Below are 27087 nucleotides of genomic sequence, written 5' to 3'. Positions count from 1 at the left end.
ACCAGAGATCTGCTGTAACAAATTAGTCCTGGGCACATGGGCGGGAAATAGAAGTGACGTTGGAACTTCTGACTGGATAAGGCTAAAAACTGTAGACTTAACTACGGCACTGAAATAAAAGAACAAAAGCTTTATACTAGCTGTAGTCATGAGAACAAAGCTTCACTGTAATATCAAAGCCAAAAGAGAAAAAAAAAGAAGATACTGGGCCTCATTCTACATGGTACTGGCTGGCATTATTTCAGTTCATTTCAAAAACGATCATTTGTCTTTTCTTAAAATGTATGACATTGTACTGCAGAATATCCAAGCAGTCACACAGTATTTTTATTCTGTAAGAACTATCTGCAACTGTAAGGATGGAAAAAAGCTTCTTAAAAGTGCAAAATACTCCACCAGACAGCTCTGCATTCATAAATGGGATATTATACTAATTCTCTGTACAAATTAGAAATGTATTAAGTTGAATGTCTAACATCTCCAGTTTTGGAAACTGATTCAGTACAGTAAGCAGTTCAGGTTTGTTAAAACAAACTGAAATACAGCCATTTTATAGGCATAAGTATGAGTCAAGAGCATTTATTAAAATATTGCTAAATATTACAGTCAATTTGGAGTTTGGCTGTGTTTTTCAAATCCAACACTTCAAAGTTATGTAGCTACACTTTTCTTTAGGTCAGAAAAGATGAATCATAAGCAAAAGTCTACTAAACCAGTAAAAAGGGGAGAGAACACTTTCTGGAAAGCAGAAAGAAAGGGCACACTGAATTTTGAGGGAAATAAAGTTTTATTTTGAGACTACTGTAAGCAAGCGTAAGAGAAATTTACTTTTCTAGTTTCTAGTCCGGACACAGATTTTATTGCTTATTAGGAGTTTCCTCAATTGAACTGATCAATGTTGCTAGCTGAATCATGCCCTACATGCTTATACAACAGACTAGGTTTGAGTGTTTGAGCTCTTGAAACTCAGTGTCAGGCTTTACCTAAACTAACATTAGTTCAGTCAAATATCATTAAAAGCAACAAACAGAGCAAACTTTGGGCAAAGTCTGACAGAAGCCCTGACTCTTAACAGAAGATATTGAAGTACTCAGCCACAATTAATATGAATATATTTGACACCCAAGAGAGGAAAAGACAAAAGTATTAAATGCATGTTATGACTACAGGAAATGTAAAAAATACTGCCACAGTTCCAGAGTTACAGGTCAGAATTGATTTGCCCAGTAATTTCAGACTCAAAGTTACAACATCTGCTTGGCTACAGCCCCTCTTTCAGAAAGACATCTGCTATTCACTCAGGGGACACAGGGCTTTCCGGTGATCTTCAGTCTCTTTCAAAAAGGGCTTTTCAATGAGTAATTAATTACAAGTAGCTTTTAATTCAACAAACACACACTGATTCTCGGGAAACTAATTTAGACTGCCAACTCTCTTGAAAAGACCTGGAAACTGCTGCAAGTAGAAGCATCATCTGAAGACTTTTCAGTCTCTTGGCAGACAGAAATTGGCACCAGGTGTCCTGACTGGCGCAAACACCAAAAACAAACCCAATATGAAGTCCTTAAAACTCTGCCAGATTTTGAAACGCCATCTGCCACTTAATCAGCTGCGATTTCTCCCTCTGCCACATGAGCAGACACTCACATCAACATGCTCTGATAACTTCAACTTCTTACACAAACATAGTCTACAGTGATACACAAAGGCAGCTCACACTGACAGGTGATCTACAATGAACGCACCAGAAAAGGAAGGTTATGTGGGATTCTTCTATTTGTTTGGTTTTGGGGTTTTTTTAATGCTGCAACACACAAGTTCATTCATTACTTACTTTGGCTAAAAAGTAAAAAATACATCCAAATTTAATTTCCTTTTTTTTTTTTTTTTTTTTTGCATACTGTTTAAACCTCCTTAGATTTCACTGGAAACAGAAGAAACAGAACAGACTGTATAGCCTAAGCTGGGTAGCCAGAAGACAGGAAGGAGACAAAACCCAGGAAAATAGGCTTTTTTTCCATATTCCTTGAAATTAGAGTCGGTGATAGTTTACAGAATTATCCACTATGCATCTGTTCTTTCCAGAAAAAAAACAACACACTAATATAATGTATAAACTTAATCTGAGTTGCACCGCAGAAAATATAAAATGCACTCAGAAAACTCACCAGGACCCAAACAAGATAGGCTTTGGTGTACATTTCTTCCAGGAGTACCTTCAGAAAGGAAACAAACAAAACCAAAAAATTATACTTCAAGCCAGTAAGGGGCAGTAGGGCTGCCTTTTTTTAAGATTCAAGATTCTTTCCACATAAGCTCGTCCAACTTTGCAATTTCAGCTTCCTTCTTCTGATGGCTGATGGCATGATCTACAGCAAGATTTAGCATTATAAGAAACTGTTTGGGAAATGTAGGATGCATTCCCAATTACAATTATCCCATTACAAATTACTATATTTCATTTAAGTCAGGTAGCACTGTTTCACTTTACTCATTCAAAGAGGACCACAGAAAACAAAAAACTATCATCTATACTGGTATTATAGCATTTTTTTTCCTTCTGTATGCTACAGTTATGTTATTTGCATAGAACAGCAATAAATTACCAACATTCTCAAATGTGCTAACAATCAAGTTAGGTATAAATGACAGCACTGAGAAAGTTACCCCACCCTTACTGTATTACTTAAAAGTTATGTGAAAATTGACCTACAAACTTTATTATTTTGAAGAATTTTCAATGAAAGCAATCTTTTGGACTGCTAGGTGTAAGTGAAAAAGTCATGTGCAGAAGTTCATAAAAGCTCTTTTGACAACACCTTTCTGCAGGCTTTAGGAATAGTGTGGATCCTATGGCACAGGTTTCCTCAGGAAACAATCTGCCTGGTATCACCACTGTACTTGTTTCCCCCCACCTCAGCCTTTCAAATAGAGCTTTGCTCCCAAACTGAAAATTTGGTCTTACAAACCTTGTCCTAAGGTTTTTATCTGTTCTTTTGATTCACTCTAGCAGAAATAACTAATTTTAATCCAAAGTTAAATGTAAAAAAACCATCTGATACAGAAACAAAGTGGAGTAAATATCCTCAGCAGCCAGGGCTGATCAGCATGCTGTCGCAAGAATCTTGCTTAAATTAAACACAAACTTGGCAAAATCCAGTCTACACTGTGTCTTGCAAGCATGCAACCTTATAAGCAGGTGACAGAACATCATTTAACACACAGATTAATTATGTTGTATTTTTAGTCCTTATGGGATGCAAGTTTCAAGCAGATAGTAGCAGACAATGAATATCCCTAAAGCAAATAGGTAAGGAACAGAACCTTGCAGAGCCAGTGTCCAGTCTGGTGAACTGCAAAGAAAATGAGTCAACTATCCCAATTATTCTGAAATCATAAAACATAGCTGCTCCTCCTCAAGCCAGAGAGATCCAAGAAAAAGTGAAAAATTGACTACCCAACAGCTGATTACCTCTAGTCTCACCAACTTTCCTTGCTAAGTGTAGAGGCCCAGATGATTTTGGTGTGCACTGGTTCAGTGAAACAGACCTGGCCTTGGCTCCTAAAAGTAAAAGCTCAGATTAACTTTAAAGTAGAACTATTTAAAATTTTAAAGTAATTAAAGACATATCTTACATTTTCACATTTAAGTACAAGATCCACAAATCTATTCAAACTCAAAAAGAGAAACCTAGACTGTTTAAGCTGTATTTAAACTTAGCTCTGCTTTGCCAGAACTCACCTTGGAAGAAATAAAAAGATAATTTAAAAAACCTTCTAAGCAGCAGAAAACATTAGTAAGGATTTCCTTTTAGCACTAAGATCAAGTTACTGAAGTCTCAAAACAGCAGCAAATACAATGCAGCTAAGGAAACACTGGCTGAAAGAGACCTCCAGAGGGCAGATAGCAACACTCCCATTCAGAGCAGGGTCACCATTAAGATGAGATCAGCTGACCATGCTTTTGTCTAGATGGGCCTTGCAAACCTCGAGGAAGGGTGGCTCTACAGCACCACTGGGCAAGGATGCATCTCCCACTCTACAATTTGCAAGCACTTCTGATTGCTGCATGATCTGATGCTACTGAGAAGAGTTTGGCAGCATGACCTTTATAGCTGTCCTTTTCAAGTTACTAACTGCACAGGCTCAACTCCCTCAACCTCTTCTCTGGACAGAGACCCCACCCATCTTCTTAAGCATCCACTGGCTCTGGAAAGAACCCAAAACACAACACCAGAGTCCAGATAATGCTGATCTGAAGGGGAATACCAGCTTCCTTTGGCCACACTGCTCCTGCAGGTGCTCAAGACACACTGCCAGGTCACTGAAGATGCATAGCTGGGCTGCATGTGCTGGACGCCAACAGAAAGCATCAGCCTGTCAGAAAGCCATATGATTCGTGTTTGTTTCAAAGTGACTTATAATTTGTGGCCAATTCTGTTTCTTTTCACTGTTTACTCTTTTAAAGCATGTCATTACAGCAAGATATTTGGCCGGCATCTCTTATTTATTCTCCATTATGTCAGATACCAGCTTAAAATTTAAGTCTAATGCAGGAGTACAGCATTTAATTAGGTTTTATCCAATTACAATAACGAGTTCACCATAAAGATGGTCAGAAACAAGCTGATTACAGCTAGGACTTAGGAAAGAGACACAGCAAGCTTGTTTATCTGCTCCCATTATGTCTTTAATTTTGGTCAGAGAATGACTTGTCAACTGCTGTTTGTGGCTTGAGTGGAAGTTGCACTGTTGGCCAATCAAGAGTTCCTAGCTCGAACCAAAATAGGAACCTGAACAATGCTTAATACAAAGTCAGGAAGTACATGTAATGTTTCTTTTAGCACAAGGTGATAAAACACAAGTAATTGTCTCGTCTCCATTAAATCTTCTAATTCAGCCCAAGAAGAATATCAAGAAAAAGCAACATGAATATCTAAGTTTCTGTGACTCTTCCCTTTGAAAGATGGGACAGTGTCACTGATCTACAGAAGAAGATACATTTTAACAATATCTTATTCAAAAATATATCCCCATCCCCCAAGACCCTGACGGTCCTGAAAAGGGTGAAGATAATACAAAGTCTGCATAAAGACAAGAACAACCAAACACTCAGGATAAATTCAGGTGTGTCTGTTCTGCAGATTACCAGCAGTGGTAAACTCTTTAAAACAACACAAACCCCATGCAATGACACCTGCCACGTAGCAAGATGCATTTAGTCCCTTTACCATGCAAACCTGAGCTGCACCATGGCATAGACCTCTTCGTTTCCCTGAAATACCTCCATCAATTAATTATGGCAATACAAAGAATATTTCAGCCTTCCTATGAAGTGTTACAACACTTGAAGCACCACTGATGTGATTTTACCTCTCTGTCTACAAGCAGACTCATATACCTTTTGGAGTTGACCTCAACGAGTGCAGTCTAGGTCTTGGTAGTGCTTTCAAAGGGACAGACCCCGAAGTGCCATTCTGGCAGGCTGCTTTTGAAGGCCATTCTCCATTCCTGATGACTGTGGCACTTGCAGCTGCAAAACAGAATCACAAAGGATTTGCTTTAGGCATATATAGTTTAGAGAAAATTAAATCATAAAACAAGTCAGTTTTACCAGAGACTAAACAACCTTGAAAGAGGTTTGAGTTTATGGTCACAAGAGAAACTTTTCCTTGAAAAACAAAAAATGAAATTTTGGGCAACACTGTTTCTGTTCTCTAGAAAAAAAACCGAAAATATTTCTAAAGTAAGTACAGATTGAGTAGACTTTGCTTTGGACACAAAAAAATTACGTATACTAACACATTAAAGAGTAAGAATTCACATGGCATTTACCAGAGACAAAAAAAATTTAAGTCATTGTGGAATTGTTTGTCAAAGCTTTTGTCTCTAGTCACTGAAAAACAAAAGGGTGGGGGAGGGGGAAGCTTTTATCATCTATTACCAGGTTTGCCTCAGATAAGTGTTTTAATGAGACTGGGTTTTTTTAAAGACAATGTGAACTACATGTCTAATATTGTTCATCAAAAGATGGAGCATGCAGTCTTGAGATCATTTTATTGTCTTTAAACAGACTAGTATAAACCATGTAAGTTAACTACTTCAAAAAGATGCAATTGGCCACTAAGTATTTTCTACCACGGAAAGAGGATTTCCCTTTAACAAACACATGCAACTGAAGCCATCAACTTTTTTTTAAAAAAAGGAAGTTGGAGCCTCTCTAAAAACACAAATGCTAAGTATTTGCCAAAAAAATCTATGCATGAGGAGCAATTTGCATAACACATCAGCAACACAGTTATTCTGTGGGAATCTGACCCTGATCAACATTATATAATTAAAACAAATTTGTTTTAGTAAGGCGTGAAGCAGTCCTTAACTGTGTTTGTGAATCACTAAATTAAGGATGTTTGCTCAGAGTTCACTGCAAGGAGTTAAGAATTGCCTGCAAACTAGTGTGCTACTTCCTCTTCTAAATCAGCAGCATACCATGGTGGTAAGGCTTTGGGTGTGTGAGCAGCCTTCTGGTGCAGGACTAGTTAGGGAACTGTTCTGTCCTATTAAAACTCCAGAGTCAGCTAACCAGGCTGTGTGCAAGAATTAAAAAAAACAAAATGACCCCACAAAAACCTCCCAGGTTTACAGAGTTTGATCACTTCTGGATTCAAATTCAGAGCAGCTATTGCAATCCTGAATAAAGATGGACAGGTATGAAATTATCTTAGCCCAGTAAAGATCTGAAAACTCAACTCATTAGAAGAATTTTAATGAAGTATTGGCTGTACAAAAATGGCAGATGCAGGTCAACTACTAGGATCAGCTTTTTAACTTTTGAAAGACTATTTACTAAATATACAATTATTCTAATGCAATTAAAATCTGGAATATTTTTTCTTAACCTCAGAGTTAAACATTTTGGTATGTTCAAAAGAATAGCATTTTCAGCTCAGCACTAAAACTGAAATTAATGTTAAAAAAAGTCTGGTTTTCAATGCTCAAACTGACTGCATACAAAATATGTTTTTATTAACAACAGCATTTCAAACCTTGTGATTTTCGAGCTTCTCAAATAAGAAGTCATTTTAGAGAAAAGAATCATAAATTTCAAGTGCTCATTAGACGAAAAAAAACCAACAAGGCTAATGCTGCCACATGGAATTACCAATCCAAGGACATCCCGTAACAAAGGGCTGAGCTGATAAAGCAGCAGCTTGCCATTTTTTTTCTCTGCTAACAGAAGACAAACTCCAAACAAGCCAAGCACGTTTTTGATTTAATATTGTTGACAGGACCGCAGTAGTTTGTCATACATTTCATGAAACACACAGCATAAGCCTCCCATTCTGATCTTTGTGTGTCCCACCAATCTAATGAAAACACTTAAGCTTCAAAATTTTTTTTCTGAAATTATTACACAGTAGACTAAATGCAGGAATAGAAAACAAGAACAGTACTGTACTTAGCATTAGAATACAAAGAAAATTCCTTAGTTCTTTCCGATTTGATTCAAAGTCAAATTTCATTAACATATGAATTACACATAATCTTAAGTCATTATACTCACAAAACCTTACTATTAGATATAAATAATTCTCATCAAGTGTAAAAAATTCCTTAAAGAAAAATAATATCACAGAAAATCAGCAGATCAAAACATTGCATATATTTACCAACCTCCACAAAACAAAATACATGCTTTAGAATAGAAATAAAAGGAATACAACCTACTTCTCTTCCCAGTAAACGTGGCTAACAAAGGAACAATACAAAAGCTGTAAGACCCCACTACCAGCAGTGTCAGTAAGGTAATATCATAGTGGCTTCCTGAGTCAGTCGGTGGTGTTAGTGTAGAATTGAAGAAAATAACAGGAGAAAAATTAGTTTCTGTGCAACTGCGGAGTCCTCCTGGTATAGTCATTTAAAAAAGATCTAAGCGAGCTTAAAGTCTATGAGACTGCAGCCATGTTCAGCCTCTCATATTGCTCTTGCTTGGTCTTCGTGAATCGGAGTGGAAAAAATTGTAAGCTTGAAGGCAGTGGACAAAACAGATTACAGCAGCTAGCAAATCAGGCTAAATAAGGAGTCATCTGTTTGGATACTTAATCTGAATACACTCCTTTGTTATGAAGCGCTGACCCCTTCCTTTGTTACATGAGGAGCAAAACTAAGAGGACAAAGCTGCTTAGCAACTCCAGATACAGCTCTAAACCTGAACAGCAAAAGTCAACATGGCTGTCACAGTATCAGAACTGATCCCATTACAGAGCAAGATGCACATGCTTATTTTATTACACATATTCTTATTCATTAGAGGAATATGTGAGGTTTAGTTTAATGAAGGCAGTATGAGGTGGGGGGGGGAAGGGGGGAGAAGAATAGGAGAAAATGTTGTTATGTGTGCATGCATATGCGCATATATAAACCACAGACGTGTGCTAAATCACAGCTCTCTTTTTCAGTCCATTGAAGACAGATTTAAGTGACATCTGGCACAAATAAAAGGTCTTTGCCTAGTCTTCAATATTTAACAGGTGAGACAATACTAGCAGAATATTTGAATGTATTTATTTAAATATGCATAGCAGGAATACTAATATGTCTGATAGTCACTTGCATGATATTTTCTTAATATTTTTTCCCCCTCAGAACTCCTAAGAAGTGCTGTAGAACTTCAAATCAAAGCAAATCCTGGTATTATTCTCACTGATTTTAATCAAGATTGATTTGGTTAGGTCATACACCAATGTTTACAGCTATCTTAGAAATTACAGAAGTCTACCCATACAAAGATTCATCTTCTAAAAAAAGTTTCACTTATGTGCCTGAAATTTGATCTACATATTTTGTCCTAAAACGCTGAAAGCAGATATAAACTGGTTCAAGAACACATTTAGCATCAGAAAACCTGTAACACACTGTTCCAAATATTTTGACAAGTAAACCATTCTGTTCAGACATATTACACTACATGTAAGCACTAGGCGCTTAAAAAGACATGCTGATTATGTAGTGTTTCAGGATGGAAGAGAAGTTATACTAAAATCTCTACTCATCAACCCAAAATCCAAGGCTCAAAGCTCTTTCCGACAGTATGTCTCAAAAAGGAAAGTTTTAAGTAAAGAGGCAAAAAGAGTAAGACCTAGAACTAATAAGTAGTACAAATTCACTCAGGTACTTGTCAGACAGGACTCCCTTCCAAGAGGATTTTTACCAACAAACAGTTGATGTTGGCTATCAATCAGTTAAAACCCATAACCCTCACATATACTTACAGTTAGTGCTGAAAAGACTTTGCTCACTCTGAGCACTGCTGACTGATGAGAGGCTAGGTGTTCTCTCAAGCACTGATCTTTTCACAGGCACTTTGGATTTGGCAAGAGATTTACCAAAGCTAGTCCATGAGGCTGGAGAATTTTTCACTGAGGCATGCCTCTCTCCTGGCAAAGATCCTACACCTGTCAATTAGGGAGGAAAGAGGAGGGAGAAATAAGAACAAAAGGAGTAGGAAAGAAACTTAAATGATTGCTTCTTTTAAGTGTATGCCTACAAATAAAAATATTTACACAGTAAAAATCCATATAAAATGGCTTAATCTACTTCCTTTTGACATGGTAAAAAGTGCTGTAAATGCATAAAAACAGTTCCAACGACTTAAAGCCTTAGAAACAAGTCAAGAGTTTAACAGATTTGCCTTCAGTGCAGACATCTGCATATATTAAAAAAGTCTTCTTTGTATTTTCCCACCTCACATTATGGTTTGCTGTACTGACAATCCCACAAAAATATAACCTCCATTTCAAAGACAGTCTAAGAAAGGATTCTTCTGTTTATTCCTCCCCAAAATAGATCCACAACCCCACTCCCCTTGGCCAGATAATTATCTATTATCTCTAAAAGATAAAACCCTTTCAAGGAATTAGCATGAGAGTATCAAATTGCTTTGTACTCATATAATACATATCCTGAAAACTGAGTAGTTCTACAGAACTACTTTAACAGCACTTCCAAAAACAAGTTCTTAATGCCAGTTGGTGCAGAAACATTTTTGCATTAAGTCCAGTTTTCATTTGAGCTTGTTGAATACCAGCACCCAACAGCTAAGTTAATCAAACAGGAAAAGCACCTACACAAGAGATAGGTGTAGGAGGAGCTCACTCTTGCATTACTAACAAAGCAAATACACTTTCCACAAGAAAATCTGAGTTTAGACAAATTAAGCTTCTAGTTTATTTCCTGAGAAGCGGGCACGCAGATTAAAATTTCAATGGCCCAGAGAAGTTATACACACACAGACTTCTCTTGCCAGCTCTGAGTTTATTCCTGCCAGCCCCAGTATCAAGATCTTAGTATCAGCTTTCTGAATATGGATAAAAGTTTTTCATTTTTGTGCAAAAACAGAGAAGACAAACTTAGTTTTTCTTATAACAAAATATTTTCTAAAAAATATATCTACAATATGTTGATTTCTTATGCCACTGCCATTTTCAAAGCTGACAGTTTATCTTAAAGGAAAAGAAGCAATACAGTGTCTAAGAATTTACATAGAACAATCAAATTTCTATTTAAAGGGAATACCCTTCCATTACTTCTTGTCACTAAACAACATTTCAATTTTGCTTAAGCTAGAAGACTGCTGAAATATGACAAAATTAGCCAGTAATTTCACTTTAAGCAACACTAGCTTTACTACACAATTTTTACTCCTAAATACTAATGACCAAGAAACCTGCAATTTGCACCAAACCCAGGAAATCATGACATTAAGGGGATTGGATTAAATTTTAGAAAATAAAAGCATGCCCAATGTCTGCCTTTCAACAGTAGGTGGTGTGACAGGATTAGGTAACTTGCGTCAAAACATCCTGTATCAAGTAGACAAAACCAGGAACAGGATTGGTAAATGAAGGTATGTCCAAGCTACTTCCCTCAGTTCAGATCAATTCAGAAACAAAAGAGAAGCCTCATAATATATACTAAACCTGCATTAGCCTATTACAGACTACTGGTCACAGAATATAACACACAAACTTCAATGAGCAATTAAACAAGCTTTGCATCAGATGTCTCTTCACAGGAACACTATTACTACCTGTCACTAATTATGCAGAACTCTGATTCTGTACATAGCTTTACTGTAGCTTGGTATTAAACCTCTGAGACAAAATTATCAGCCGTATTTTAGAATTTTTTGAAAGTTATTGAAAGGGACAATTGAATATATGGAACATGCTAAAGAGCATACAAGCTTTGTTGTGCTATGAGAACACCATAAATTCACACTTTTTAAAAACACCTCTGAAACAGCACTCTAGACAACATAACAGAAACAAATTTATGTGTTTGACCAAAAAAGTTTCTGTCCCATTTGCATGTCATAGAACAAACCTGACAGCTTTATTAAGCTTCCCACAATGTTTTCTAAAATTTTTTCTCATTAATGGGTCAACATACCAGGAAAATAACTAATCCAAACCAGTCAGAATTCCTTTTGTAAATACCCTCCCAGCAAAACAAGGTACAAACCCAAACAACTCCATCAAAAAACAAACAGAAAGAAGCGTCACTGTGCAAACACTGTGTTTAAAGTTTGTATGACTCAGTGAGTTAATGTTCTACATTACAAAAGGGAGCTAGAGGAACAAATGCATTTTATCAGCTGTATTTGATTACTTAAAGGTGAAGGTAACATGTTTGATTGCCATTGTGCTGGACTCATTCATCCATTCCAAAACGTACCGGAACAAAATCCTGTTTTCTTCACAGTGATTTTCACTCAAGAGGAATCAAAGTAAGCATGGGAAAATCTGAGTCTTGTCTAGTACAGCATGTTCTCTATACATGATCTGCAGCAAGCCCAACTTCTTTTCAGAGGCTGCAGTGTGGCAGTGCTCCGAGTGCAAACCCATCCAGTGAGCACAGCAATCTCTACCACGTCCAGTTTCAAAAGCATGTCAAACCTTTCCCAAGCAGATCACCTTTTCTCTTAGCTTTTCTGCTGCTTGATACTTTCCTATAATGCTTCTATTAAAGTAATTACTCAAGCACTCAAATGCATTTTTCAAAAGCCCAGCTCGAGGGAGAATTTAAGTAATGACAAAAGATTATTAAGAAACTACTCTAGGCACTACTTCAACTAATGGTTTTAAAAGTTTTTTAATAAGTACCATTCCCTAAGAAAGGAGTTACACAGAATTAAATGCAAAGGTTTTGAAGACAGAAGCAGGAAGATATGGAATACAAACAAAAGTATTGGAAATGAGCATAAAAGCAGGATATTTAGTCAACCATTATTATAAACAAAACAAGCAGTAGCATCAAAGTAACAGGCTTTCATCAGTTATTTAATCTAGTCACTGAAGTGGGATACCAGCAATACTGCATTCCTCTACAGTGAACTAATGAGTTGGCAATTCTTTAGAAAAAAGTCTCCATGCAACAACCATGTTACTTGAACTACATTAAGTCTCTCTTGTATTGGAATGGAAATCATTAAAGAACAAAGCTCATTCTTCAAGAAGCTCTGAAGTCAGCTTTCATATCCTTACTCAAATAATCATCCTTTCATATCAATCCATCATAGGTGGTTATTGTCAAGAAAAAGTTAAGGCTTCCTTTAAACAGCACTGGAGCCTAAAAAACCACACAATGACAGAATGTTGACATGAGGCAGACTGTAAAGCCAATACATACATATTCACAAATTCTGAAATTTCATGTCCACCATTTCAAAACACATCAACACATTTTACATCTAGCGCTGAACACTGAGCAATTGGCATTCACTGAGCTACACGGCACCTGGAAATGAGTGGTTGGAAGCCTTTTCCAAACACGAATTTTGAGCACACTAAGTGCAAAAGGAGTTTTCTGAAGGATATTGTTTGCTGTTGCTGCTTTTGTTTAAGCCTAAAGCTAACACTAATAGTTGTTTCAGCCCTCCAATGCCCAAGCTCTTGGAAATGTTGAATTTTGGATTTTTGTTTAATGCATTTCTGATTTTCCCTGTGAGTTTAAAAATCCAAAGGGCTCTGTTTTAAAAATGCTAAACTTCTTAGCTGGTAAAAAAGTCCTGTCTAAGCCTACAGTACAAGGTCTTGATAATGCACCTTGGGAGTAAACCTCCAAGAAAACAAGCTTTTTTTGGCATCTACTGAAAAGTACAAGTAAATAATGGAAAAATAAACTGGACTTTGGTATTGTTTCCAGCAGACCGATGTTGCCATACATGTAAGAGTGCCTATGCTTGCCATTTTAAACAGTGTGAAGCAGTAGCAATACTAACAGTTTTCTGATGGCTGCAAGCTCCCCAGTTTGCCTGATTAGCCACTCAACACTATTAACTATACTATCTATTATGCTATACATGTATCAGTGTTCCTTCAAGGAAGGAAGACTGCTTACATTATGTTTTGTAATTCTGAGGTAATGTCTTTCTAATTATGTCTCCCTTTTAAAGTCTCAAATTACTACCAAAATTACCAAAAAGGCAGGACACAGTTACATTATGTTGCTATGAATGCTCAAATATTCAACATAAACATGGACAGAAGCAGGGAATTTCAAGTTATTTCTGGGTCTTGAAATATTTATAGGAGAGACATTTACTAGTTTAACAGGTAACAGCTGGTCAGAGAACAGTTTATATGCTATGGCAAGATTCAATTCTCCATTGATACAGACTTGGACAGCATTCTTCCCTTTCCCCTACAACCCTCAGACAGGTAGCAAGGAACCAGCAGCAAGCTAGTGCCAAAAATCTAACTAGAGTGTCAGCAGCCATGCAGGTAGGTGTTCACATGTTCTTCCCCTCTCAGCTAAACATTCTTGGACTAAAACTGGAGAACGGATCATCACTACTACTACTAGAGCATTTATAAGCAGTTACCAACAACCAAAACAACCCTTTTTCTTCCCTCAAATGATCCTACCATCAGAAGAGTGACTGGGGTGCTTTCAATTAGAGGAAGAGAGAGGAAGAGTAGTGTCTCATGTTTGCCTACTGTTCAATTTCACTTTTGCCCCTTCCTAGGTCCAGTTTTGAAATGTGGCAGATTTCTCCTGATTAAACCCTTCCACAATCAGAGACTTCTCCCTTCCCCATCTTCCTTTCAACCCCTTGCATTATAACCTCTCCAGCACCTAGAAACAGCCCTTTTCTACCCTGGCCTCAAGTTTGAGCTCACACCCACTCTCTCACCTCCTGTCTGCCCACAATGATGCCTACTGGATTTAGTCCATCTTGAATTTTTCCTTCTGAAGACTGAACTAGAGCAGCCCCATGAGGGACCATGCAGTCTGCACAGTCATGCTACCAACCTCCTATGAGCCCAAGCAAAGCCTATCTCTGGACAGCAGATAGTTTTACACCAGCTTCCCAGGCACAGTAGTGCTCACAAGGCTTGCCCACTCCGGTTTTGCCAGGAGACTCTCGTAGGCTGCATGCTGACTTAAACAATCCAATCCCAACCACTAGCTTTCACACAGCCATGGTAAAGCTCAGTCTGTTTAGGAGTACTGGGCACAAGAAGTTAAATCAACGTACTGCAAGGTAAGCTGAGGCAAAAGCAAACCACCAGGTTGGTGGATGGGGTTCATCCAATCATGCTTTTCATTATTGTACAACTCTCCATACCACACAGCCTTTATGTCTGGCACTGAATTTTGTTTGACTTAGATTGTAGCTTTAAAACTCACGTTATCTACAAATCTTACGTTTTCTGTTGTGGGACTTCACGTGTTTCTTGAATGAAAGAGGAAGCTCGCTGCAGCCAAACAAACACAAATTTCTTCTGGAAGACAATTATGCGTACTTCCCTCCTCCTTTACACCCACCCTGAGAGAATTCAGAACTAAGCAGTACAGGTAAAGAGTTATTGAAGACACACCAGCATGCCCTAGCAAGTAAATGACTAGGCACCAAGAAATTCCCCTGCAGGGAAGTAGTGCACACCTCTCTCCTAAAGGAGAATATTCTTATAGATACATTCACACTTCTGACAGCGTCAATATGCTGACTGTTAGAATCAGTCTCTGCAAGTACGATCACGCTTCTTGGTACAGGTACAACATACTAAAACTTCAATGGGGCTAGTCACAAAATTGCCTGTAAAAATTGTGGGAACATATGGGAAACATTTATTTCCTGAACTATGGTCACTGATGGCACCTTAAGCAACACTGACAGTATGAAATGCCCCCTTTTGAAAGCCATATTATCTGAATTATCCATAAACTCAAATATTTCCAACTCCCTCTGCCTCTTCTCTCCCATCCCCTCAAAACTCAGATAACCCCATCCAAATTATACGGAGATAAATAATCCAGTTTACTTTGAAGTCATTCACAGCAACAGATCCCATACCACCTCACAAACAAAAACCCTTTCACTTTTACTTGTTTTTCATGGTCAACTTGACTTCCAAAGCTAAATAGGAAGTATTTTATTCCAAAATACATTTTTTTGAAGAACCTATGAAAGGCTTGCAAAAACAAAAGCTGAACCTATCCCACAGGAAGAGTTCCTTGTTAATGAAAAGTAACAAAAGAAAATAGGTGTCAAAATTATGGTAAGCTTTTCTGATAGTGTATGTAGTCAAGGCCAAAAGCAAATTGACAAAGCTTCAATTCAGATTACATCATTTTATAGCTCCTTTCTGGCTTCAAATTGTGAATTGACCATTTTGTAGCCAAATGATCAACACCTGAGGCAGGAATTTAACAGTCAGTACTTGGAACAATAAATATATTGCTCCAGGCAGCTTCCAGCAAACCATTCCTGTTGAGGATGTCCAGGAAGTAAGGGCGAAGTAGACTGGAAACGTTACCAGGCAAGTCCAACTCAACTGACTGGAGAAACAGTAAACAGCAAGGCTCTCAGGCCCTCACAATTCACACTGTTTTCTGAACTCTCAAAAACTCATCAACTGGACAAAAGTCCTTCTGGATACACAGTGTAATTCTTCCCCAGTTTAGAGAACTAGTTACATGTTACAGAATCACTATGCAGAGGAGATGTCTGGATTATGACGACCAAAGAAGGAGTATGACACAAGCTTTGTGTCATGTTTTAGTTTCCTCCTTCCTATACCTCTGAAGGGAAACATGCAAGTTTTAAGTTCACTTTTAACACAGGCTTTAATTAGTACAGATATATTAAAGAAAATGAGACTGAAACTCACTAATCTGGACTAAGAAAGACAAATAATCATCCTGGGTAAGCTAGTTTATGAAGAACCTGCTTTTAGGATCCATAAAAGAAACTGGCTGCTCTGTAAAAGAAAAGCATAAAAATACTGTCTGAAATGAAATTTTAAGCCTTATTTTTAGACCCTGGTGCATTCCAGACCTGTTTGTGAGAAAATATATGAACACCTTTACAAGTGACTGTCTATTCTAGGATTTTGAGTAAAGTTGTGACTGTTTCAATCCAGAGAACCTGGAAGTTATATTTGTCTTTTTAAATATTTTGTTTCCTCTTGGCAGCATGTCAATCCAGCTTTAAAGAGTCACATGGTAGATAAAAGGAATGATACAAGCTGAAAAACTGTTTTCAGTAACTACATTTGGGTTGGCTCCTAGATCAGTGTCAGAACAAAGACTCAAGGACTGTGAGAATGCTTAGTGGAACTAAATTGTTTTGGTCCTGCTTCACTAGTATTGTGAAAGGCTGTACCAAGAAGTCCTGAATTATCAAGTTTATATATGTCTCCAGCTGTATGAAAACTGAATGAAACCATTTGGTTTGAATTTTCCATCTGAGAAGCCTTTCTTTGTGCAATAAAAAGCAATAACACTCAGTAACAAACTGAGTCTTAATCTGTCCCTGCCTGTTCTGTTTAACTATGGAAGCTTCTCTCAATCACACATTTAATGTATGATCAAGCCAAAATTCAGCTGCAGGAATTTAGCAATTATGAACTACAAAGAAAATCAGTATTTCAAAGTATCACTAGTCCTGCATACTGATTCTCTATACCGTTTGGGGAATTATTTTTCCCATGCTTCTAGTAGTCGCAGAACACAGGAAAAGTCCTTCAGTATGACCAACTTGTCATCAGGGAAAGGACTCACTTGTTCAAAAATATCTTTAAGGAAACACAGAATTCACACTTTAAAGCTTCTCTGTATCCAAACTTCCAGTGGTCTTGTTAAATGCTATAAAAATACCCTCAAGAGAAAAAGGGAGTCACCACTGGACTAGATTAATGGAAATTAGAAGTAAAGAACAGGGCTACTATTACTGCTGAAGGAATATCAGTGACTTAAATCAGAGACAAAAGGGTACCTGAAATGTCAAAAAAAAAACCCACCAGACAGCAAGAGACGTTTTTGTTACACAGATTTACATGGTTTCCATTTATTTCTGCAAGTCTTTTAACAGTAAGCAGAGGAACAGTATTACTGACACTTTCAGATTCCCAAAGAGTTTCAATTACATAGAAAGCATCTTGACAGAGCTAAGACATCCAAAAGAATGTGAAGTTTCTTACAATGAGAAATAATTTAAACTAATAGTGTAATTTTAAGGCAGAACTGAAGGTGAGGTTATAGCATATCAGAACTGTTACTTGCAGGTAAAGCTCCTCTCCCCTTTACATTATTTCAGGTAGCTTGTCCTAGTCCTAGCTAGTTCACAAAAGATGGTTAAAAAGGCATTGGTGGGCAAATACATTTTTAGATTTACTGTAAATCATTTAGTTTCCTATTTGATGCTGTTTAAATAATTTCCTGTGGCTCAAACTGTCACAGTGCTTTTGTTCAACTGCACAGGTGGTAATATGCAGTTGCTGGGGCAGGTATGATAGCAGAAAATCATGGAGTGATGTTCCATGGGAACACCAAAGCTCCTTGGCTTCTCCAATCCCCTTCAACTCCTCCCTTCAGGTGAGGCAAAGACATGACTCTTCCCAAACCATAACACCTCAACTATTATCAGGCTATTACTCCTCCACATTGGCTATGACACATCCAAATCAGAAGGCTCTGCGTATTTCATGAGAACAGAAACAACAGTTGCTTTGATTTTGAAACTAGTTCAAAGTCCTCTACCACGGCTCCAAAATTATATATCCCTTCCAGTAAAAATGGGTTAAGTCAAAAATGTTATTCTGTGTTTTAAATTCTAATAAATGTTTTCATTGACAGAAAACAAACACAGCGAAAGACATACAGCCTGCCATCCAGTACTACAGAAACCTACACACCACTCCATGGAAGAGTTACCTGTAGAGAACTCAGATTTTTGTCTTCGAGTGAGTGTGTCATCCCCTCTTATGAAGAAAAGAGATAAACAGTTACAGAAATAATTTTGACGCATCTAGCTTGCAGCAAATCTGGTCACAGTTGCAGAAATGGGGCTTCATCATTTCCCATATGACTTTGGTACACTGGATCAAGGTGGGCTTGTCTTTTCGAGAACCTATTTCTAATTCAGCAAAAACTTCAAGTTCCAGCTAAAATACACCAATACTGGTGAACAATGCTCAGCAACCATTTTGAAATAAATAAACCCAGTTATTTCTAGCCTTATATGCTCTGCAAATAACCTCACAAAAATAGTGTTTGGGATATGAGTTCTTGTCTCCTTCTGCTGTTCAGGTGAGAATCAGGAAATTTCCTGAAAAGAAATTCTTTCTATTGGGTTAGTATGTTACCACTGAGTACTTAAGTTTTACAAGTGGTAAAAAAAATTATCAAAATCTTAACTCCTGACAAGTTCCAAGGATCTTTTAACTGGTGTTTTATACATGGCATTTTTTTCTTTCATTTCTTGAACAGCCATTATATGAAGACAGCACTCACAAGCTCTTGATTATTCTAGGAATAATACACACACTAGTACATTTTGGACAGATGCACCACTTCTGTCCCTCACCACACACATGTGAGAGCTGACATAGAGCTATACTATTATTTGTCTTGTTCAGAGTATTTAATGAATTCAACTACATAAACTTCTCTTGTTGCCCAACGATCCAAATACTATCAGTAACTGGAAAAGAAATAGCTGCACATATGTTAGTACCTCAGGAAGAAACAAGTTCATTAGGATTTGGACATTTTTAAAACTCAACTTGACAAACAACTGAACAACCTAGTCTGAATTCAGTAATGACCCAGTTACAGGCAGCAGGGGCTGGACTAGGCGACCTTCAGAAGTCCTTTCCTTTCTGGATTTAGCTAGTCTGTTTGTAGTCTGACAAAATCCTGACAGCAAACAACTGTACAGCTACTGAATGATTTATCTGGGGGCTGAAGTTTAATACCAAAGTATTCAAATGACTCCACAGGCAAAAACAGTTGTACCCCTTCAGGAATGCTTTAGCCTAAAGAGGTAACTGGGTTTGGTTTACAAACTGCCACTTTGTCACAAAAAGTGTATGTACAGTTTTACTTCAAAAATGTTAAAAACAGAAGGGGTAAGCAGCAGTAAGTATGGTTTTACCTGAAAGGTGTGTTCTGAGGTCACATAATACTGTGGGGGTTTAGTAGCAATCCCAAATAACTGCTACTTTGCCCCATATCCCACCCCATAATCCTATCCTATGATTTGCATCAGTACAAGGTTTGCCAAGGAGCAAGGACACATTTTTAAAAACTCCCTTTGTAAGGGATGGGGAAACTAATCTCATACAGTTGAATGCATCAAACCCTACTTCACAGCACAAAAACACTGCATAAGGAAGATGAAGGGTAATACGTGCTAGCACCAGGAAACTAGGAACACAGAGAGAAACTTCACAAACTGGAGAAAGGGCATGGAGAAAACAATTTCTTCTCATGTGCAGCATTAAAGTTCCAGTACCAGATCATACCACAAGTTTGAAATGCTGCTTGTTGAAGTGCTACTTTTTGCTTTTAGTTTAAGCAGCCTTTTTCCAGTAGGAAAAATTTGGAAAATATTCTACTGACTACCGTCATTTCAACGTATATCAATTGGCTAAGGAGTGACAGGTTTATTTAAAAAAACAAATCTGGGGAGTAAATGTTTTTATTTTCAACAGCAAATTGTTCTGTTTCTTCTGAAAGTAGTTTTTTTTTTTCTGAAGGGAAGTAGTCCTATAACTCACCTGTGCTTACATTTATTTCTAGTGACAGTATCATAAATCCTATCTGGATTAATAACCTAAAGGAAAACTCTGTATCTATCCATCTCTCTTCTTCTAAGGCCATAATTACAGACAGGAAAGGTTTGGGCTGGTATTTAGGGGGGTGATGAGTTCTCCAAGAAACTGGCAGCCTACAGGTTGGTGCCTGGTTCACTGAGCAAGTGCCTCACATGAGCAAGCCTCAAATGGGAGAATAGTCTATACCCACTTTCTTTGAGGGACTCATCCCATAAAGGCCTACATGCATACACAGATTTTATCACACTTCACCACCTGTATATAATTAAGAGGACTTTTTTTTACTGTTTTATAATCTTAGATTGAGTGGGTTAAAAAATAAAAAAAAAGAACAGGTTTTACTGGGTACAGCTGGGTGTGTACTCTCCAAATTACAGTGCATTGCAGTGTAGTCATTCATAGACAGGCTACCTTTGCAGCTAGTTAGATTGCCACACTTGGTTAAAAAACCCCAGCACATAATCTACCAGAGCACTTCTGAATCCCTATAATACACTTACAGAATGTAGTTTTCTAGTCATGAGACTTGAGCAGCAGCCTACAGACTAGATGAGAGATTCATCCCTGCCCTTGCTACTAATCAGTCTGAGTTTAATTAGCAGCTCAAGCAGTAGTCTCACCTTCAATTATGTTCTCCCCTTTCTAGAAACTACAGAGCTGTGCTAAAATTAGGTTGAACAAAATATGTTGTGTCCTGAAATAAGGACTCATTCCCATTGGGGTAGCATGCAGTTGCTTATCACAAGAGCACTGTACCTGAGCACTCTATTTTTCCCTCTTTCAAGTAATTTTAGTTGTAATTTCCCAAAATCCTATAATAGAACAAAATATAAATAATATTTAATATTGATTTTTGTAATAGCACCACACCCTGTATTAGCAATTTACAATTTAGACAGTATTGTATTTAAGACTGACATATAGCTCTGTACCACCCTAAAAGTTGTGTCAGAAAGTACCTTAAGTATGATACCTTAATTTTAAGAAACTAGTTAAGTGATAATATTCCAGTGAAAAATTCTCTTACCAGAGTTTGATGACATAAGAGCTTCTTTGTGAGAAGGTGTTTTAATAGTGCTGATAGTTTTATTTTCACATCCTTTCTTCAAGGTTGACACAGATGGCACCATTTTAACCTTGGGAGTTAATACACTTCGTAGTGTGATTTGGTCTTTCTTTGGTATGTTTTTCCCTTGCGTTGTTCCATCTTTCACAGAAGGCATCTGTTTTAAGAAAAAAACAGAAAACAAAAAGCCAACGACAATTCAACCTACACACCACCACTGTGAGAAACTAAAGATCTCCCTCTGCAGCATCTGCAATGAAATACTGACCACCCAAGTAGGAAACATGCGTAGTCTTTATCCCATTGTCAAGATCTGCAGTTCAGAACATCAAGAACAATCCCCTGAATGGCCTTCAGCAATGCAAACCTATTAGTTTGAAACTAATCACTAGTAATGACCAACACACTAAAAAGAGGTTACAGAGGTCATCAGAATTTCTTCCTCCCCAAACTCTAATTAAACCACTCAATTACATGACTACACCTACTCTCAAGATCAACGAACTACACATGTTCAAGGCCCTGAAAATTTAGTTGTCCTGTACTACCTGAAGTGTCACAGTTCTTGTAATTAGTTTCCTGATCTAGGTCTTATGTCACAACAGCTTAAAATCCTTCACATTGAGGTGCCATACACAAAACATAAGTGCAGGAGTAGATCCAGGGCAGGTATAAAATAACTGGTTTATATATGTTTCACACAGAATTCTTGCTCCAGTTTATACAGCCTTCAGTTCACAGCCACTCCTGTCAGGCCTATAAAGACACACTTGACAGTTCAGCTCTTCATGTGCTTTTCTGTGACTCAAGCTGACTGCAGCAGTTCGGTCAGAGTACCAGACTTTCCATTTTCAATGACAATCCTCATGCTCATTTTCAGATGTTAATTTGTACTTTTCCACTTAAAAAGACCATTCTTAAATTTAATCCAGCTGATTTGTCTACTGTGCATTTTATAGAAATTTCTCTATTGCTTCTCCAGGTACAAACAGAACAATTAAAATCACAGTTTTCTTTTTGGCAATGGAATGAATTAAAAGCACTCTCTCCAACTCTTCATACCAAAAGTAAGGACTGACAAAGAATGCAAACTCATAAAGACTGTAGAATTAAAATAGACCATCCTTGCTTTCATTCTTACTTAGGTTTTCAAGTTAAATTATTAGCCAAATAATAGTACTTTTTACTTTCTTGTGCAATGTTTCAAAAATGTTCTAAGTAGCTTCTCCCATATACTGAGCTTCACTGAAATTTTTCTGGCAAATTAGTAAGGCCTGTCAAAAATTCAGACAACAGTTTTACCAGTAATAGCTGCTGCGTCCATTTCACCAATTTAATGAAAGCTATTGAATCCACAAGCCAGCAACAAGAGAGACTCCAAAAAGCACTAAATCTGTGTCCCTACTACACCGCCAGAAATCCTGGTCAACCCAATTCTGACACTCTTCCCTTCTTTCCCCTTCTCCTTGTCTTTTAACCTTCTTTCAGTGCATTTGAAAGCAGCATGTTTCTCCTGACAGGCAGCTGACTCATCCCAAAATATTTCCCAACTAACCAGCACAGGAATACCTCCCGGCCAGGAAGTTTGCACCTTCCAGCTGGCTGACTGCCTAAAACCAGGTATATGCCCTCTGCATGAGAAATATTTCCTGACTACTCCCAACTATTCTAATGAGTCCCAGCTCTACTTCAAACAAATAAACTCCTAAATTATACAAAGGAGACAGTGAAATTAAGTTGTTAAAAATAAAATGTTTCACCAACTTATTGTCTCTGGGTTTTGTGTGACTTAATGTTACTGTTCATATAAGCACAACATTTACACAACTAATTTTTAAAAGTCTACTTTAGTTCTAAAGCACATTTTGAAAGAAAATTCCCAAACCAGCACTTTATCTCTAATGTCTATTTGAAGTTACAGCACTGCTAGAATAATCTTGAAGAAATGTACATTAAAAGATGTATTTAGAAAACCTCACCAAGTTAGGCTAGGCAATTTTACAAGGTTGACTAAACTAAGACTTGTTTGCTTTTATTAGACTTCTTACAAACTGTATTGTCTTAAAAAAGGACTTTACTAAAAAAAATTGTGTTATGGAACAAGATGAAGGTGGAGACACTAAATTGCAGCTGAAGCCAACTGCAACTAATCTGTAAAACAATACTTCTTCAGTGCTTTTACTAGGGAGAGACTCCATGTAGAAATCAACACTACAGCTACATTTGCAGACACCAAACCCATTCCATAATTTTCACACTGTGCAATACTGAATTTCCTTTTCTGCAAATGTACAAAACATACAAGTAAGCATGAAAGCAAAAAAACTTACCAAAGGAACAGAGTGCACTTCAAATGTTACATCTTTTACCAATGTGTCTTCTAGAAGCACTCCCATGTTGCTGCTTTGCTCTTCTTCACCTTTGGTCAGGTCGGTGTTTTGAGAACAAGGTGTCATTAAGGAGTTTGAACTTTCCATTTTATCATTTAACATGTCTTTTGAGCTCTCTCTAGATGCTGGAAGTGCAGCAGAAGCCAAGGAGCACACCGGATGGGTAGCACTTGCTTTGTCAATGTCTTGCAGACTTAACTTTAATGCAGGTGTTTTTGAAACCTTATGGGAAGCATTTCGGGGATGTGCTGTGGCATGATCGACTTGGCTAGTGAAAAGGTGTTTGTTAACATGTAGCTTATGGGGCTTATTTACAGGCAATTCCACCTTAGTATCTTTAGCTGGATCTACTGCTTTCTTCAGCACTTTTATAGAGGAGGACAATTGCCTTGGGGAACCAACCCTTGAAGGTGAAGAGACAGATGATAGTTGACGGGACTGGGGAGATTGTTTTAATGCTGCACTGTCTCTTGGCTGTGGCACAGGTCTAGACACAACCTTTGGCTTAACATTTTTAAAATTAGGTTTGGGAAAACTAACTATCTCTGATTTCCTTGCTTTGGTTATTGTTGATGCAATAGGAGACCTGCCCATTGATTTTCTTGCAGTTTGATCTGAACTAGCTTTAAGCCCAGACCTGCTACGCCCTCCTACAAATGCTTCACTTTGTCTTAGTCTAGAAGACTTGTCTCCAAGTTCTTCCAAAGCTGAAACAGAAAAAGTTCTATTTTTTGATCGTTCTTTAGGAGTTGAAGTACATAGAGATGAATTGCTTTCATCAGCTGTTGGACTGAAGACTAAAAAAGTTGCTTCACATTTCAGCTCAGGCATAACCGTCTTCTTTAATTTTGGAACACTGCAAGATACAGAAGGAATGTTGTGCATATTCTGAAGAGCAGCATTTCCAGAGATACTCTGTTCTTTGGTTAAAGGTTCGCTAGTTTTGTTTGATACTTGTTCTCCTTCTATTTGATCTACTGGGAGAAGGTGCACACTATTTACAACACTATCCATGCATGTTTCAGCATTGGAATTCCCAGTTCCTTCATGGAAAGGAGTAATCTGCAAGGATTTCACTTGGTCATCCTCATTAATATTAATGCATGGTGATAATGCATCTAGCTTATAAGGATCTATACATCCAGCAGGTAGTTCTACAGCCTGTGCTTCTGTTTCCTGTGATTCATTATCATTCTTGATAGGGTTTTTTTGATAGGGCTCAACACCTGCAGAGGTGAAATTAGGTGTTCTTTCTGAGCTAGTTCTATCAAATTTCTCTGAGATAGATACTTCAGAAGAGACCAATGTTTCCCCCAGATGCATGTCATCTTTTTGATCAGTTCTCAGATTTTCACCTGTAACATTAGTAACATCCAATGTGCTCAGCTGGCAGCATGCCCTGTCATTTTCCAGGGACTGCATGTTCTCCTCTGAAGCAGGAAGAGTTAGTACAGACTTAGAGTCAGTCTGGCTGTAAGGCACTGAGTGTTTGATACTCTGATTTTGCATTTTTGCCATAGCAAAATCACCTTTCACTAAGCTTGTTGTTGCTTCCAAGCCACAGTTCAAAGGACACATACATGTCTGCTCAGTCCCAGAAGACTTGTGTGCAGCATCTGTATCTCCCGATGGAGCTCCTGTGCAGCTGTATTTACCAGGTGTCTTCTGCAGATCAAGCACTTCAATACACTGCTGTTTTAAAAGACTTCTGAAGTTGCCCTTATTTTCAAAAATGGTATCACCCTCATGCTCAGCCCCTATATTTTGGGCAGTTGAATTACCATGTATCTTGGTGGCACAATTCTCTGAGGAAGGTGTACCTCTGTCACATGCATAGCTATTTCCATTTTCATCCCTTATAAGTAAGGAAGACTTCAACCCATTCTTTGCTTTGTCATCGGACTTCCCAACATTCATTTTGAAAGCTAAATTTTAAACGGTTTTCATTTTAGAATTCTTTAAAATCTCAGAGAATGCAGATTCTTCTGAACTTTGCAGGAAAAAAAAAACAACTTCTTTTCCCTGGAATGTGTCAATTGTCCTGAAAGATATTTAAAAAGCAGTTCTTTGTTTTCACGTTTCCCAAGAAGATTCAAATGTTCTGGAATTAAAAAGAAATTTTTAAAAGTTAACCAAACCAGGATTTTAAGACAGTAAGCAATCCCAAGTTCCTAGTCTTTAGACATCAGAGCAGCAACACAGAAGCAACATTCAGAACCCCAGCAAAGAAAAACTTCAGTCTTCACCCCTTGCTGCAGAGCACCTAGAGACTGCTGTTTCTCAGCACTGAAGGCCTTTTTCCTGCCCTTCAAGGCAGGAATGCATAGCCGAGGCAGCTGAAGATTTTGGAAGAGTTACTTAAGACATTTGAGTTGAAATAGAGAGGAGAGGGAGGTTTGGGATCAGTTCTGGGGCTACAGCAGTACACATGCCCCCATGGTGGGGCAGCCAACTGTAGATGCACGTGGGATCCCTTCAGAGTCACTGGAAAGCAATTCCATATCAGTTAACTGCCTCCATCTTCTATAAAGATGAGCCGAGATTAGCCAAGTGACAAAACAATTCCAATGTCCTCTCCAGCAGAGCAGAGCCATATACCCTCACCCAAAACCCAATGGAAAGGTAAAGGGGTGGGACTGACATGGACAGACGATGGAGGACAACTGACCACACACGGAGTGGAGATTCACAAACAAAAAACAGCACAGAGCCCTTGCAACATATAGTGACAAGCTCCTAACAAGCACTAAGACTGCACCCAAGTACCAAAACCACAAAGATGTGAATGAGAGAGAAGATCAAACTGTCCAAAGCACCTGGATGACCTCTGGAGCACTCCATATGAAAGGCTCCTAGTACCAGAAATGAGACCAGAGGCAGGAAGAACCTCAGATTTATAACATATAGTTGCAGTGGGTGGGGAATCTGCCAGAAGGAGGCTTTTGGAGCAATTAAAACCTGAATAGGTGGAAGAAGTTCAATAGATCTGACAAGGCAATCTGGCAGAAGATGCATTCTTGGACAAAGGTCAGCTTCCCAACTGAAGAAAATGAACACCTTGAACACCTTCACCTGTCTGGAATGATAGTCTATACTCTTCAACCAAAGAACAGGAAGAAGGACACTTGTCATCAAAAACAATGAGCAAACAGGTCTCTGGTGTTCAAATAAAAATGCAGACTGATATCACAGTGTGGTGTCCTCAAACAAGAGCACTGATCTAATGACATATTTGAAATTTGGTGCAGCAGTACATGTAAATCAGGATTAAGTATGGACTGTGGGTGGAATAACTCATAATTCACATAAGAATTATATTAAAGTCCAAAATTATTTCACTGTTTCAACTATGGTGACAATACTGGATGCAATACAAGACAGTTGCAACAAGATCAGAAAAGATTATAATGATACTGATAATACTAATATTAGATTTCTGGTATCGCAATGTTGCTTAGGAACATTGAAGAATAATTCTGTAATCATCTTTTTGTAGAGGAATCAA

General features: G+C 37.9%; 1 protein-coding gene across 3 annotated transcripts in view; it reads right to left on the bottom strand.

Moving 5' to 3' along the window:
• Nucleotides 1–25584, bottom strand: part of MTUS1 (microtubule associated scaffold protein 1) — an 84944-nt gene extending 59360 nt beyond the window's left edge. For 2 of the 3 annotated variants that reach the window (XM_036382158.2, XM_054514655.1), the window contains exons 1-6: nucleotides 23523–25584; nucleotides 21154–21349; nucleotides 9273–9455; nucleotides 5402–5533; nucleotides 3473–3562; nucleotides 2169–2216 (exon numbers count right to left, since the gene is read on the bottom strand). In XM_036382158.2, coding sequence (XP_036238051.1) covers nucleotides 2169–2216; nucleotides 3473–3562; nucleotides 5402–5533; nucleotides 9273–9455; nucleotides 21154–21349; nucleotides 23523–25499 — 2626 coding nt within the window. In that variant the 5' untranslated portion in view covers nucleotides 25500–25584. Of the gene's footprint in view, nucleotides 1–2168; nucleotides 2217–3472; nucleotides 3563–5401; nucleotides 5534–7728; nucleotides 8071–9272; nucleotides 9456–21153; nucleotides 21350–23522 lie in introns of those variants that run through there. The other variant, XM_036382160.2, reaches the window with a different exon arrangement.
• Nucleotides 25585–27087: the final 1503 nt, after the last annotated feature.

Source organism: Molothrus ater, chromosome 4 (genome assembly GCF_012460135.2).
Source record: "Molothrus ater isolate BHLD 08-10-18 breed brown headed cowbird chromosome 4, BPBGC_Mater_1.1, whole genome shotgun sequence".
In the NCBI taxonomy this organism is placed as follows: Eukaryota; Metazoa; Chordata; class Aves; order Passeriformes; family Icteridae; genus Molothrus; species Molothrus ater.
Note: the sequence above shows the minus strand (reverse complement) of the source record. Positions and strands in the feature narration are given on the sequence as shown.